Consider the following 16,098-nt stretch of genomic DNA (forward strand, 5'->3'; position numbering starts at 1 on the left):
GTCTCTGGTGATAATAAGTGATATGTACCTAATGCTTCGCTAATTGAAAAAAAATGCTTATATATAACTGGAGCAAAGCTTGTTAATCAACAAAATGTCTGTCTAAAATGACATTCATGTATACGTCTGTCGAGATTTAAAACAAACTCCTATTCTTTTGATTCTTTAAAAGTTGTTTGTTTATCCAGACTTTTTGACATCGGCTGCTTTTTCAAGAAAAATGGAACTCGTAAATTTATTTACCTTGTCGTTGGTCTTTTGCAAAATTAGTTTGTTAAGAAACATTCTGATTGTACACACAAGTATGTGAATTTTACGACCCCTGGGTCAGGGGTTCAGGTGTTAGGGCGGGGCTCTATTGATTATATATACAGTCTACGGATTTTTCGTTTGCCCGATTAGCACACTTCGGTTTTGACTGGTCGACAGGGGGTGCTTACTCCTCCATGGGACCTGATCCCACCTCTTATTTTTTAGAAGTTCGTGTTTGCTCTGCTCCCGATAAGTTTTGTTTCAATCGACTTTTGAGCTCGATTACTGTTCGTTATCTCCATATTTCATTAAGTATCTCTCCTTGATTTTTTTTTTTTGATGGTAGTGTTTGTTTTAGAATACGTGTCCTGTAGATGTGTAATAAGGACTGGGAATTTTTATTTTCAAGGGAGAGGTCAATTGGGGCCAAAATATTACATTTTAATTTAAAAAGAAACACGTTTTTAGAATGCCTTCTAGATTTTACGCAGTAGCCAAATCAACGTTTAGAACATGATTGAAAATTTCCTGTAGATAAGCAATAAGGTTTTGGAATTTTTTTTCAATCCAAGATGCCAACTGGGGACCGAAAATTAATTTCAAATACAATTTATTTTTCTTTCCTGAACTCCATTTTACACAAAATTTACGCTTTATCAAATGTTTTACTTTCAACATGGTAATGTATTTATTGCATAAAATACCAATATAAGGGGCTGTGACGATACATATTGTCATTTTGTACATATTGTAGTCGGCGGCAATATGTACCTACCCTCACTGCACATATTGTCGTCCATCGGTACATATTGTCGCCGGCTGAAAAATTACACGTGTACATATTGTCGCTGGCGACATTATGTACCTCACCCTCACTGTACATACCGGTATTGTCGCCCTACAGATATTGTTGCTTAAAGTTTTCTTTTGTTGATTTTTGGTAGTTTTGTGAATGTAATTGGGGTGTGAATCACACAGACGTGTCTCGTATGCCATTTCATGCAGCGTGATTGTGACGGTACATTTTGTCGTCCTTTTCATATTGCCGTCGGCGACAATGTGTACCTACCCTTACTGCGCATACTGTCGTCGTCCATCAGAACATGTCGCAAGACAATGCACGGCAATGCTACATATAAATATGACTAATCATTGCTTTGCTATTTTTGATGAAAGTTTTAAAGAATTTTCCCATATATTCTTATGTAGAATTTTGATCGCCCATTGTGGCCCCACCCTAGGCCCGGTTTGATTTGAAGATACTTGAATCTGTGCTACCTGAGGATGTTTCCATATAAACATCACTAATCATGGGCTTACTGCTGTTTCTCAGTGGTGGATCCAGAAATTTCAGAACGGGGGGGGGGGGGTGCGGTTCAGAATATTTTTTTTTGACAAGCCAAAAAAAAAAATGAAATTTGTATGTAAAGATGTGTTACTGCAGTGGCGGATCCGGAATTTCGTAACGGGGGGCGCAGTAGATGGCAAGGGGTCTGGGGGCTGCATTGAAGCCCCCAGTAGGTCTTGGGCAAAGCGCTGGTGGGGGTTCGGGGTATGCCCACGGAAGTTGACAAAATCTTACAAATAAGAGATTTTTTCCTTGATTTTCGGATAATGAACATATAAGTTCTACATACAAAATATTCAAACGGGGGGGGGGGGGGGGGGAGGTTACCTGTGGACTAAATTGTAGTTAAACAAGTAAAACAAACAGAATTTGCCAAAGCCAAAAAAAAAAAAAAATAATGATTAAATTAAAAAAAAAAACACTGGGGGGGGGGGGGTTAGCGCCGGTGCTACATCTGTCTGGCTTTCGAGAAGATTTTTAAAGATTTTCTGTATATATTCCTATGAAACACTTTGATCACCCAGTGTGGCCCCACCCTACCCCTGGGGTCATGATTTGAAAAAAAATTAATTTTGTTTTTGTTTGTTTGTTTTTGTAATAATGTCCATCTCGAGAGAATTTTTCATTCGTATGTAGACGTCACCACTAGCCGGCGGATGGCTGCAAATTAAGACCTTTACTGGGAACTCAGGGTCATTGAGCAGTGAAGGATCTTTTTCGTGCCAGCTAGGACATCAAAATTGAACGTACGCTATGTAATGAAGCTTTCACATAAGTTTCATATCTTCTGACCCAGTAGTTCTTGAAAAAAATGATAGAAATTTTTCTAAATATTCTATGAAAAACTTTGATCACCTTTTGTAGCCACACCCTTCCTCGCGGGCCCCGATGGACATGAGCAGCATAAAACTGAATCTACACTTCATAATGAAGCTTGCACATAAGTTTCAACTTTTCTGATTCCATGGTTCTTGAGAAGATTTTTAAAAGATGTCACTAAATTTTCACTAATTCTTATCTACTTCCCTTGAAAGAGGACAAATCCCTTCATTTGAACAAACATGAATATCCTTTATTCACGGATGTTTTGTGGTTGAAATTGACCTAGTACATGTAGTTCTTGAGAAGAAGCTGATATTGTGAAAAGTTTACAGGCAGAGAGACTGTCAGACAAAATATGATCAGAAAGCTCACTTGAATTTCCAGTTCAGGCGATCTAAAAATGTCAACCCCCATACCAATTATATCGGCACATGATTGTATATAAGAATAACGCAAAAAATAATTTCCAAATAATCATTACTACTGAACAAAAAACTAATACATGTTGTATTCTCCAAGTATGTATTACAAGAAAAATTTATCAGATATCTCAAGAATTACGGTATCTTTATCATATCATAGTGATGTACATCAATCCTGGACACAAGTTTCTGACCAAAAAGTTTTCTCCCTACAGTATTGCGAGTAATGCTGTCTGTCTCCCTCCGTGCTTGTGTGTATGTTTGTCAATCTCTCTTTCCTTTCTCAAAATATTCGTCAAAACAATATATCGTCGACAATATATGCCGACCTTGACTGTACATATTGTCGCCGACGACAATATGTGCTGGCGCTTGATTGTACATTTTGTCGTCCATTCATTATGCAGGCTGAAAATAAGGCTCGGCTCGGAACATATTGTCGTCGGTAACAATATGTACCGATGGCCGACAATATGTGCCGTGTGGGTAGGTACATATTGTCGCCGACGACAATATGTGCAAAACGACGATATGTACCGTCACAGGGGCCAAATGCTCACTTGAACATATTGTACTCAATATTCACATATGTACATGTCTATTAATGTAAATTATGGGAAAACTATTGTTACTTTTTCCCTAATTATCTAGGTACAAAGGAGAATCATTTCGGAGGTAAACTTTTACTTGTGGCTATTACTGTCTGATGATAGCATCTAGTTATGGTTTGCTGAAATTATCTGCTATATCTATAATCTGAAATTCATATCATTATATACAAGTCGATGCTAAATAAGAAATACTTATTTCGACATTCGTTGTGCATTAACAGTCACAATAACAAATTCTTGATTTCTGTATTCCATTAACATAAAAGATTCATCTGCATTCATCACATGTTCTTCTGACGTTTCTTGATTTAACTCGAATTTGTCATACTCCTGAAAATTGGGATTTGAAACAGTTTTGGTTGAAGCATTGTCTTCGAGAATATTTTCCATAGTAAAATCATTAGCCTTTAATAAATCATCACTATCATAATCTGTGTCTTGGGATCGCTTTTTCGAGTCGGAAGAGTTGGTCAATGAATCTGGAACTTCCTTATTGTGACCTTTGTAAATCTTAAAAGTGTCAAGATCTGGAACAAGCGATGTAAAGTGTGATATTCCTTCTTTCGCAGCATCTTGTTCAACAAACGTGACTAATTTATTTTTAGTGGTCTCAAAGTTCTTTTGTATTTCACGATTTTCGGCATGCATTCCAGCTGCATATCCAGTTACAGCGTCTCCTGCAAACCAAAGTATAGTATCAAACCACTTTCCAGAATCCTGGGGATTCTTTTGAAGATCATCTATCTGTTGGAGCATGCCACTTAATTTTTCTTCGCCGTGAATTTGCGAATCAACAGTGGACGTTACAGAGTCCATTGCCAACCCTCCAGATATTCCTCCGACCATAGCCCCCACGGGACCACCGACAACCACTCCTGCAGCACCTCCTACCATTGTTCCAATTGTTCGCGAGGCAGATTTCATTGCATTATCTCCCCCTTCTTTATCACCTAGAGCATAATAAACCGTACCTTTAAAATGTCCCACAAGAGGGACACTGTCAATAATACTGCTGGTATTACGAATAAACTCCTTTTGGGTTTCAAAAGCAGCTTCTTGGTCACCCGCAATAAACTCAACCACAGATCTCAGCTGAGAGACACCGACGCACTGTCTTGTGAAGTTTTCCTGTGTATTTTTCGCTCCATGTATGTCACCAGAAATCAACTGAATCACTGACTTTGTTTGGGAAACAAATGGTATCCAGTCAGCCATTTTCAAAATGAAAGAATATAATGGAAAATAGACCTCGTTTTCATGGAGTGCATGTAATCTTACTGATCAACAGAAGTGCGGAATTATGTAAACATATGCAAATTTCTTACGTTCTTACGAAGTGTCACTGGTTTGAACAGTGCTGACGGTGTTCCGAAATTAAATGTGATGATACTAGGCTCACGTAATTTATCGAACAAATCTTATTTTAACTAAGAAATCTGATTATCTCTGTCCATAAAATTGAAAGGTAGTAGTGCTTTCATTTCCTCTGTCTGCGATCCTACCCGCCAGATTTTTAAAACCATCTTGAAGAGATTTCATTAAAAAAAAAATTAGAAATAAGTTTCTTCTTCTGTAGTTCCAAATAGGTTAATTGGATTAGGGTCATTTCGGTATCTACCACAGGCACTTGGGGTCTGGACACCCCCCCCCCCCCTTTTCCATTTTTTTTTCTTTTTAAATATGGGGTCGAGTCACCTTTTTCCTATATTTGTGTTCTAATATGCACTACATGTTATCGATAATGTAACCCTTTTGTCTCTATAAGCTGTTTTTAAATATCTCGTTTTCGACTGATGCATAAAAAGAGAGAAGGCTTGCAACTCTTTTCTCGTCGTCTGCCTCACCTCGCTTAAACTTCGCCTGATTATTTATCTAAAGCATAAGAAAACATGGAATATGTATATGTCAATAAATTTGTTACACATTCTTCTTTCTTTTCATATATCCATTTAATTTTTATGTGCCCCCGATTTGTAAATATTTCGATTAAATCACCCGCATCTAGGGTAAATTTTGTTGATGTGCACCAGCTGGGACGGAAGTGCCCGGTATTTTCGGGCGTCATCATTAAGTGTAATGTCATTCGGAACATTAAATCAAAGAGGGAATAAATCCCGAATTTTCTCTTCATCTTACATATAACGGTAAGTTCTGTGTATAACAAGATAACTGTAACTAGCAGATTCTGATGGATGAAGATTAATATTTAACATACGACCTAGACAACCAAATTTCACAATATTGTTATTACAAAGCCTGGAATTTTTTTTAAATGCAGAACATTTGTAAAGTTAGAGTTACCGTTATTGCACTTCCGTCCCAGCTGGTGCACATCAACAAAATTTACCCTAGATGCGGGTGATTTAATCGAAATATTTACAAATCGGGGGCACATAAAAATTAAATGGAAATATGAAAAGAAAGAAGAATGTGTAACAAATTTATTGACATATACATATACCATGTTTTCTTATGCTTTAGATAAATAATCAGGCGAAGTTTAAGCGAGGTGAGGCAGAAGACGAGAAAAGAGTTGCAAGCCTTCTCTCTTTTTATGTATCAATCGAAAACGAGATATTTAAAAACAGCTTATAGAGACAAAAGGGTTACATTATCGATAACATGTAGTGCATATTAGAACACAAATATAGGAAAAAGGTGACTCGACCCCATATTTAAAAAGAAAAAAAAATGGAAAAGGGGGGGGGGTGTCCAGACCCCAAGTGCCTGTGGTATCTACTAGTATATCCATTTACATGTCCCTAGTTGCTGCTTAAATTGGTTGGCTGAATTGTGATATAATTCTGTTTGTTGCCCTCTATAAATACTAATTAATACGAGTATTTGATATAACTCGATTTTCGGTCTATTATCCTCTGCTGGAGTTGTTGTGTTATACTCGTAGTACAAGGAGACACCCCAATTTCTTTGTCATCTATAATTAATTATAATTTTGACATTTTTATTATCAGTACCAGACATAAAGAGCTTTGTAAGAAATAGTCTCTGGAACTATACTGAGCTAGAAATACTAGTAACTTATTTAATTAAAGACTGTACTGAATATTAATTTCACATAATATGAATATACAATTGAATTATATTGGAAAATGTACGAGAGTAAAGGACAGTTTATCAAGTAATTATACATGTGTATTTGTAAATCTTCATTCAATCATTGAGTTTCGGAACCAAAAGTTGGTTTCAATATGAGCTTAAGTTAAAAAAAAATTACTTATCAGTAAGCATGCATCTTTCTCTTTGTCTTCAAATTCGAGGTCGTGAAAATCAATTTCTCCAGGCCGAGAGGAGTAATGGGTCCAAAATTTCAATAGAGTAGGGTATATAGAAGCAACACATTTAAACATCTTTTTCTGAGAGCGCATTTTGTCCTTTGATTATTAAAGCATTAAATATTGCATTAGTTACCGGCAATAACATTTTTTTTTATAATATGCTGCTTTTATAATTAAGCACCTATGAAATTTTTGTTCAACTAAAATACAACTTCTGTGTAAAAGTTTAATTAAGCAACAAATTATCTTAAAGGGATAAACATCCCCTTCCCTGTTTCCAGCAGAGAAAGTATGATGATCCTCCATGTTTTACATCTGTATGGTCAAAACTTTATGAAACTTCGGAATTAAAATCTTCAAACAGTATTAATGAAGAAAATCATTTATCAACATTGCTTGTTATATAAGGAATACCTTAAGTGTATCTCCTTCCTTCTTTGATTTTTGAAACAATTTCAGTTCTAAAATCAGTTTTTCTAATGCAGATATTACGTTCTACCTGTTTCATAGTTATACTCGGTGTAAATTGATTTCTGTCATGCAACACTGCATAAAGACCAGGAAATTTTTTTTTTTGTACTTGTCACTTCGTATGATTTATTAAGCTCATTAAGTATGTACAACAGCGCGCTCTTTCAGTTTGTTTACTGTTTAATTCTCAGAGCGTAGTTCTGTCGAGTTCTTCAAAATCTGGAAATAACACACAATGAATGTTGTCGGAGAAAGTCCAAGAACTGCATGTCAAGTGTTAAAAAGGAAATTAATGGCAAGAAATATTTGAATTTGTTATATTTGATGAGACTCTTATCAGCAAGGTATGACTGAATTAAGTCATTGCTTTCTAAACATCCACTCACATAGTTTTTGGAAAACTTGACCCACCCCAAACGGCACCCTCTTACTGGCTGTTTTTTTTAAAGTGAAAATACCTCTTAAATTCCAACTGATACTTTCCCCTTTAAATTTGGGAAATCTGAATTTTTTTTTCTATAACCCGTCTTTCTGTGCCAATTTATGCATACAAGGGCGTTGAAATTAATGCATCATGTAGCTACATATTGTAAATGACAAATTCTAAAATTAAAATATTGTACATAAAGTCAGATGCAAAAAGGGACTATATTCCAGTTTTAATTGTATTTCTCGGGAAAAACTACAATTTTCAAGTTTATTTAGTTTTCTAAAGATTTCTTGTTTGCATTTAATAGCTAAGCTTTGATGCATTTCTGCATTACATGGGTGCATGTATATATTGACACATCGATCTATAAGGCAACCATTCCATGCAGTGAAGCCCTCCGGGCTTGGGCCGATACCAACCGCTGATACCAGGACCGAAATCAAAACAGCAGTGTGATATTCTATATTTCTCATACTTATACATGTTGTAATGATTTTTATTTTGTTAAGCACCAATAGCAGGATTAAATTCATTTTTCAAACTTGCAATGGTTACACTTATGATAAGATAATCTGTGATATTATTATTTAAAAAATATGAAAAAGGTGTCTAGCTTTCAGAAAAATTAATTGTTTATTATTTTAGCTTTGAGTTCAAAATAAATCTGACGAATTATTCAGATAAAGTACGTTTTCACTTTCCGAGGTCACATCAGGATGTTTGCACCAAAATCAAACTTTTCTCAAAGAGTGCACTCTATTTAAAATTAGATGTTTTGCAATTAAAGTAACATGTAATTTGTGTCTTTGTTTTGATCCCATGTTAAACCCACTAGTTTAAGATTATTACGCTTATTAGTCCACTACCGGTGAAACCGGAGGGGACTATAGGTTTTCTTATTTACAGTCCTATGGACATTAGGCATGCATCAGAGTTAAGCCATCATTTTAATATAATTTGTTCAGTTACTTACCTAAGATATTTTTTTTTTTAAAGAAAGCTTTAAGCTTATAATGAATTTGGTGATTTACGAGAATTACGCTTATGATATTTGCTGTTCGTGAAAAGCGGTCACGACCCGTAGTTTATATAAGCATAGAATTTATTTCAACATGTACAGTATTTGATCAGATATCAATAATGTGTTCATGTAAAAAAATTAAATTAAATCAAAAAACGAATTCGAAGGCCCATTTTTGTGTGAATATAAATGACCAGTAATATGTACACGTATATTCACTATACACAACTATACAAAACTTAAAAAGTATACCCGGAAATGTTCGTCCATTTTTATTTTCGCCCCTTTCGCAATACTCAGAGGAGGGCAAATTTAAAAATAAACGGGGCGAATTCAAAAAAACACAGTATATATTCTTAAACAGAAACTGGGATTGAGCAAATCTAAAACAGGGCAAAATTGTTTGAATGTGTGATAGGGCGAAAATAACAGGGGGCGAAAATAACCCTGTATACAGTATCCTAAAATTAGTTTTGATTTTCATTGTATGTAATTTTACCTCACAAAAATTATATGAATGTATGTCAACTTATTATATAAGTATAAAATGTCAATAATGAAAATAATACTAAAAAGGTTAGTTAGTATTTAAACAGCCTTAATGTACATTAATATATAGATATTAAGCATGGAATGCATGCATATATCAAGATAACGAACGGTGATCATACTCAAAAGTTCATTGAAACAATACAAAAAGGTAAGCAGAGACAGCAGGGATCTCTAAAAATAATGTTGGGATCAGGTGCTATGGAGGAGGTACGTACTAGATTTTAATTTTTGATTTTTGCTAAAAGTTTATAAGTTCCTATAGATACGGTGTTGGTTTATATGTCTGTTAATCTGTATTAAATAACGTAGAGATTAGAATATACAAGAAAATAATTTCTTTAGTTCTTGTCATTTTTGTTGTCGTGGTAATGCACATTAATTTACATATCTTTGATACTTCAACATATAATACTTGAACATAGAGGACTCAAAAAAAAATTGTCGAATTCAATGCATATGTCTTACTGTAAAATTCAAAAATCCCTTATGCAAAGTGGATTCAAACTGTCCATCAGCAACTGATGATTTTGACACACTCTTAGTTTTATTGTGAATATTTGTGTAGTGTTGACTGTGTAATGGTCAGCATGGCTACTTTCCAAGCAGTTGATTGGATTTAAATTCTCGATCGACAAATCGGTGTTTTGGATGTTTTATCAGTTGCATATCGTATTTATATACTATGATACCTTGAAAATTTACCTTTGTACTTTGAAAAGTCCTTAGGAATACTTGTGAATTTATAAAAGCTGAAAAAATAATAAAACTGATTTTAAAGGAAATATGCAATTTATTTTTTTCAGGATAATATTTAATGTGACATGATATAGGAATGTATTTTGAATAAATTTGATGGTAAAATTTATTACCCTAAATCAGGTTTCAGATCTCATTGAGAGGTCTCATAATCACCAAACAACTATTTGATTTTATTTTGGCATTTTCTTCAACAAATTTTCTTTTCTTGTAAAAAAAAGTAATTTAAGTAAATGTAACTAATAGGACATCGTTTATTTTAAAAATATGAAGCAAAAATTCTTATGTGTCCTTCTTGATTTATTTTTCTTTCCTTTTTTTACAAGGAAGTAGGACCACAAAATGAAAATAAGTAATAACTCACCTTAATACAAAAACAAATAAATATTTAAATGAATTATTAATGTATATATTATAGTGTCGGTGGTGTAATGGTCAGCATGGTTGCCTTCCAAGCAGTCGATCCGGGTTCAATTCCCGGCCGACGCAATTCTTTTTTCTGGCTTTTCTATAAACTGCATGATTTCCTTATTGACTTTAATGTACTTTGATACTTTGAAACTTTACCTTCACATTTTTTATTAATATGAAACAATACTTCTGAACATCTTTTTACAGTTAAAGGGAATAATATATATGTATTTGATATCGACAGTTTGAGAAACATGAATATCATCTCCTCATACCCAATAAACGTAATTGGTATCATCTGGAAATCCAAGAGCCGTACGAAGCTGAGCAATGTTAGATCTGTTTATTTGAACCAGTGAATTCTGAATGACACGTGCCTAAAATTATAATGGAATATGAGGTAAAAGCAAATATTGCTTTTCCGACAAATTATTAATCATATCTACTCGTGTTTCCCGAGATGGGAAAACCACTAAATTTTACGTTATCGCTGCAAAACGTCAAAAATACAATTAAAATTTGCACTTTAAAATTCATAGAACATAGGTGTATTTTGATGTTGAGTTATAGCACAAGATTTTTTTTCTTTGAAAGCGATGGAGATATGAGAAATAATTACATTATTGTATCAACAAACCTGTCGAGGTGAATTTATCAAGCCCTGCTTGAGTCTCACCCAGGTCCCGTTTCTTCCTCATCCAACGATCATATTGATCTCCGAAATAAAATTTATTCAGAAAATTGGATTGCTCACACCCTCTTTTCTGTTTTCAGACTTTTCTTGGGCGACTCTGTCAAGGTAGCAGACCTACCCGTATTATACTAGCCATGCTGTTTTGCCTATAAAAAAAAAAAAAAAAAAAAAAACCGCGTGAATAACATTGCAATCGGAACCCTTAACACGTTGCGATGTATATTTTTATGGGTCATAAATTATTATCAATTTTAATTAATTTCATATTATTTTTTAAATTTGAATTTTCTAAAAGTTTATACATTCATGAGTAGTAAAACAAATTCCAAACCCTATCTGACATTTTGAAAGTACAGTATCGTAAATAAAAATGAGTTAAATGAAATATTACAATCAGAATCTTATAGAAAAGACCTTTGATTTATTGAAACTTTGATTTACATGAACTGTAGGAGTTCTTTGAAAGTTCGTTTATTATGCAAAACATCTTTAAAGTTTTATTTACTTTGGGAAAACTATGAAGCTTTACTGTGATAAATTATTTATTATTAAACTAATCTCTAGTTTATCAAAGTGTCAAACAGTATCAAATCACAGCATTTCCGCATTCCATGGAAGTAAATAGTAACATCGATCCTTAAAAAACCATTCCGTGAACAAGTATACTTCTAATGATTTTTTATTTTTTGGTTAAGCACTAATCATGCTAATAGCTGGATCAAATTCATTTTACAAGCTTAATTGCAATGGTTACACCTGTGAAAAGATAATCTGCGACAGTTCTTTCCACAAAAAGGGTGTCTAGCTTTCAGAAAAATTAAATGTTGATTATTTTATAACTTTGAGCCCAAATTAAATCTGACAAATTATTCAGATTAAACACGTTTTCTGATCCCTATTGTACCTCTGACAAGGTCTCATCAGGTTTGCATCAATCCAAACATTATCAAAGAGTACACTCTATTTAAAATTAGATTGATTGATTATTGTTTAACGTCGTGTCGGCAGTATTTCAGTCCTATATCGGCGAGATGTTTTGCATTCAATGTAATATGAATTTGTGTCTTAGTTTTGATCCCATGTTAAACCCGCTAATTTAAGAGCATTAAGCTTATTTATTTACAGTCCTATGGAAATTAGGCATGTATTAAAGTTAAACCATAATATTAATATATTTTGATCAGTGACTTACTCAAGATAATTTGCTTATTTGAAAAAAAAGGTAGCTTAAGCTTATAATGAATTGAGTGATTTTCGTGCCTTGCACCGACGATATTTGCTGTTCGTGAAAAGCGGTCACGACCCGTAGTTTATATAAGTATAGAAATTATTTCATCATGTACAGTATTTAATCAGATATTAATAGCTTGTTCATATTAACCACCAAATTAGTTCAAAAAATAAATTCATAGCCTGAAAAATGTCCCATTTTGAGTGAGTTGAAAGGATCTGTATTATGTACACAATCTAAATAAATCTAAAATGAATATCTTAAAATTAATTTTGATTTTCATTGCATGCAATTTGACCTCACAAAAATAACATGAACGTATATTTAATTATATAAGTAAAAATTCAATAACGAAATTAATATTAAGTTTGAAAAAGCCTGAATGTATATAATTAATATACAGTTCAAGATAACGAACAGTGATATTGCTCAAAATTCCATTGAAACAATACAAAATGTGAGCAGAGCTAAGGTAACAAGGATAAAACAGAGGCGGGATCAGGTGCTGTGGAGAAGTTACTAAACATGGTTTTTGCCAAAGGTTTATAAGTTCCTGCAGATATGGTGTTAGTTATATTTTAACATAGAGATTAGAATGAACAAGAAAATGATTTCTTTTAGTTCTTGTCATATCTGTTGTCGTAGTAATGCACATCAACATAATCATTGATACTTCAGCATGGTACCTGAATATATCTTCTAAAAATTTTATTAATACCGAGTTTAATGCAAAAGGTCATACTGTCAAATCTCAAAAATTTCGTCATGCAAAGGGGATTCAAATTATTCATCAGCAATTAACTGACGATTTTGACACATTCTAAATTTTACTGTGAATATTTATATAGCATCGATATTGTAATGGTCAGCAGTTGATTCGGGTTCAATTCTCAACCGACACATCAGCTTTTTGGATATTTTATCAGTTGCATAATCGTGTTATATACTATACTTTGAAACTTTTCCTTTTTCCCTCGTATTACAATGATATTGAAAGTTCTCAGGATCATAGGGCTTTGTCCGGAGGATAAGCCCCTATGCTCAGGAGTAAAGAATTTATGAAAGCTGAAAAATAATAACACTAAAATCAAAAGAGATTTGCGATTTTCTTCAAGATAATTTTTCATGTGACAGGATATTTTGAATAAATCTGATGGTTAAAATGGCATTCACCTTTATGACTCCAAATCCGGTTTAAGATCTTATCAAGAGCTCTCATAATCATCAAATGACTATTTAATTTAATCTGATATTTTTTTTTCAAGAAATTTTGTTTTCTTATGAAAAAAAAAATAATTTAACTGTGTGATTAACATGATTTCGTTTATTTTAAAAATATGAAACAAAAATTCTTATGTGTCCTTGATTTATTTTTCCTTTTCAAATACAAGGAAGTTGGGCCACAAAATGAAAATAAGTAATCACTCACCTTAATACAAAAACGAATAAATATTTAAATGAATTATTTTTATATATGTATTAGAGCGTCGGTGGTGTAATGGTCAGCATGGTTGCCTTCCAAGCAGTCGATCCGGGTTCAATTCCCGGCCGACGCATTTCTTTTTTTTAGGATGTTTTTCTATAAACTGCATAATTTCAATATACTATGATAATTTGAATCTTTACGTTTGCACTTGGCATTTCTATGAAACTTAACTTCTGAACATTTTCTTTTTACAGTTTAAGGCAATAATATATTCACAATTTTATCTCCATGATGCAAAATTGAAAATAATATCGATCAATGCAGGTAACAACACTTTTTGCACTTAAATGCAATAATATCTTCCAAATTTTGTCTTTATGACAAAATGTTTGATATAACATATGAACGTACAAGCAACATCGCCTTTTGAAAGTAAAGTATCGTAAATGAAATACATGTATGAATTAAATGAAATATTACAATCAGAGTCTTACAGAAAGGATCTTTAATTTACTTGAAACTTTGATTTACATGTACTTTGGGAATTTTTTGAAAGTATTATTTACCATGCAAAGCAATTTTAAATTTCTATACATTCGGGAAAAACTATTATGCTTTACTATGATTAACTATTCATTATCATTATAAACTATAGTTAATCACAGTATCAAATTGTAAGGAAATCAGTGCATCCTCTCAAAGTATAATACTGGAAGTTTGATACTATTTAGTATGAAATAATGCATTTAAAACGGAACATTTATCAAAGAAAATGCGTACATAAAAGAAACAATACATAAATTGATTATTACCATTTTAAAAAGTAGGTTTATTGCATGCACGCATTGAACAAAGTTCATGATGACAAGCTAAGTAAAAAGAAACGTGATTTTATCATTCCATACAAACTACAGCCCGTAAACACTTGTTTACATGTACATTGTGTATTAATGTGTAAAAGGTTAAGATAATGAACGGTGATCAATCTAAAATACCAGAAGTATGATCAAGTTCTTGGGAGGAGTAAGCGTCCCCTGTCTACCGGTCACACCGTCGTGAGCCCTCTGTATAGATGGGGTATATGCAGTAATTCGTAGTCATAATTAGTATATAAAAACCATGGCCTAAAAATTGATGAGAAACATGTGATTCAAAATACGATCAACGATAGGTTGTATTTGCAAACAAGGTTATCATAACGACCATAGAATTTGCGAAATGATTGAAAACAAAATTCAGTCTACAAGCAGATAGAATAATCTGCGGAAAACGATTTCTCTTTCCGAATATTGCAATCCCCTTTAATTTAAAGATTTATAGATATGAAGAAATGTATAGAGTGGGTACAGAATTAAAAAAATTAAATCATTAAAAAAAATCTACATTTATAAAACAAAAAATGTGCATAAATAACTTTAGTTAAATTTCCTTGACAAATGTATTCTTATATCATGACTTTATAAAGTTATGTAAGGACCTGTCAGATGTCTAAAATTTTACTATGGTTTACTGTGTAATAATAGTAGGGCGGGTGGACTTAACTTGTAATATTATTTCATGCGTGTCAAAACGTTGTGCCAAAATTGGTCAGAAATGTTAAAGTTTGCATTTATTTTTACATACCATGAATTAGTTACCCTTCATCTTAAATCTGCATGTATTTCTTGAGTTAACTGTCATTATCTTAGCAATTCTACATGTGTAGATTAGCTGCAACACTTTAAATCATCTGCTGCCATGCAACTTGTTTACATCCTGTCTGCCATCTTTATCGGTGCATGTTAAGTAGATTAGTTTCGTATTTAACCTCATTTTATTCATGTTACATCACAGGCATAATTACTTGCTATTAATTATGTTAATTATTATTGTGATTTCTAATATTCATTTTAGTAATTGTTATTCCCGATTAAAACTGTCTAAAACTTGTACTTTATTTTTATCCATCCGCGATATCGTCTGCATGCTCAGCAAGTTTACTTCTGTGAAATTTACAAGTTTCAGATATAAATTGTTTACTTACTTATTATAGACACATCTTTTGTCATCCATATTTATTGATTATTTTGTCTTTTCACAACTTAATTCCTGGGTTTGTTTATAATCCATATTATACGACAACTTTGTTTGACAGTACGACACGATTTTTATTTTGTACGATGTCGTACATTGTCGTGTTTGGTGGAACGTCGCCGTACAGCATTTGTATTGGTTGAAACTTGTCATGTGACCCTTTTCCGAAGGTTATAAATAGGGGGCGATCGCATTATGTCATCAGATAATTTGCCGAGTTGTCAGGCGCGTAAATTCAAAATAAAGATCCAAGATCCGCCCATATTTTCACTATAGCCATAC

General features: G+C 33.1%; 1 protein-coding gene and 2 non-coding genes across 4 annotated transcripts in view; 2 read left to right on the forward strand and 1 right to left on the reverse strand.

Moving 5' to 3' along the window:
- The window catches only part of LOC133188797 (NADH dehydrogenase [ubiquinone] 1 alpha subcomplex subunit 9, mitochondrial-like), a 186,080-nt gene that overhangs the window by 25,118 nt on the left and 144,864 nt on the right, over positions 1-16,098 (reverse strand). Inside the window, exon 1 of one of the 2 annotated variants that reach the window (XM_061324292.1) lies at positions 4,665-4,671. The exons of the other annotated variant lie outside the window; for it this stretch is intronic. Coding sequence (XP_061180276.1) covers positions 4,665-4,670 — 6 coding nt within the window. The 5' untranslated portion in view covers position 4,671. Of the gene's footprint in view, positions 1-4,664; positions 4,672-16,098 lie in introns of those variants that run through there. 2 annotated transcript variants of the gene reach the window in all.
- On the forward strand, positions 10,399-10,470 carry Trnag-ucc (transfer RNA glycine (anticodon UCC)). Its single transcript has one exon. It is a non-coding gene; the product is annotated as a tRNA-Gly (tRNA).
- Trnag-ucc (transfer RNA glycine (anticodon UCC)) lies at positions 13,802-13,873 on the forward strand. Its single transcript has one exon. It is a non-coding gene; the product is annotated as a tRNA-Gly (tRNA).

This window comes from Saccostrea echinata, unplaced genomic scaffold (assembly GCF_033153115.1).
Source record: "Saccostrea echinata isolate AGI-Se365-2 ecotype Australia unplaced genomic scaffold, CSIRO_AGI_Sech_v1 ptg000001l, whole genome shotgun sequence".
Taxonomy (NCBI): Eukaryota; Metazoa; Mollusca; class Bivalvia; order Ostreida; family Ostreidae; genus Saccostrea; species Saccostrea echinata.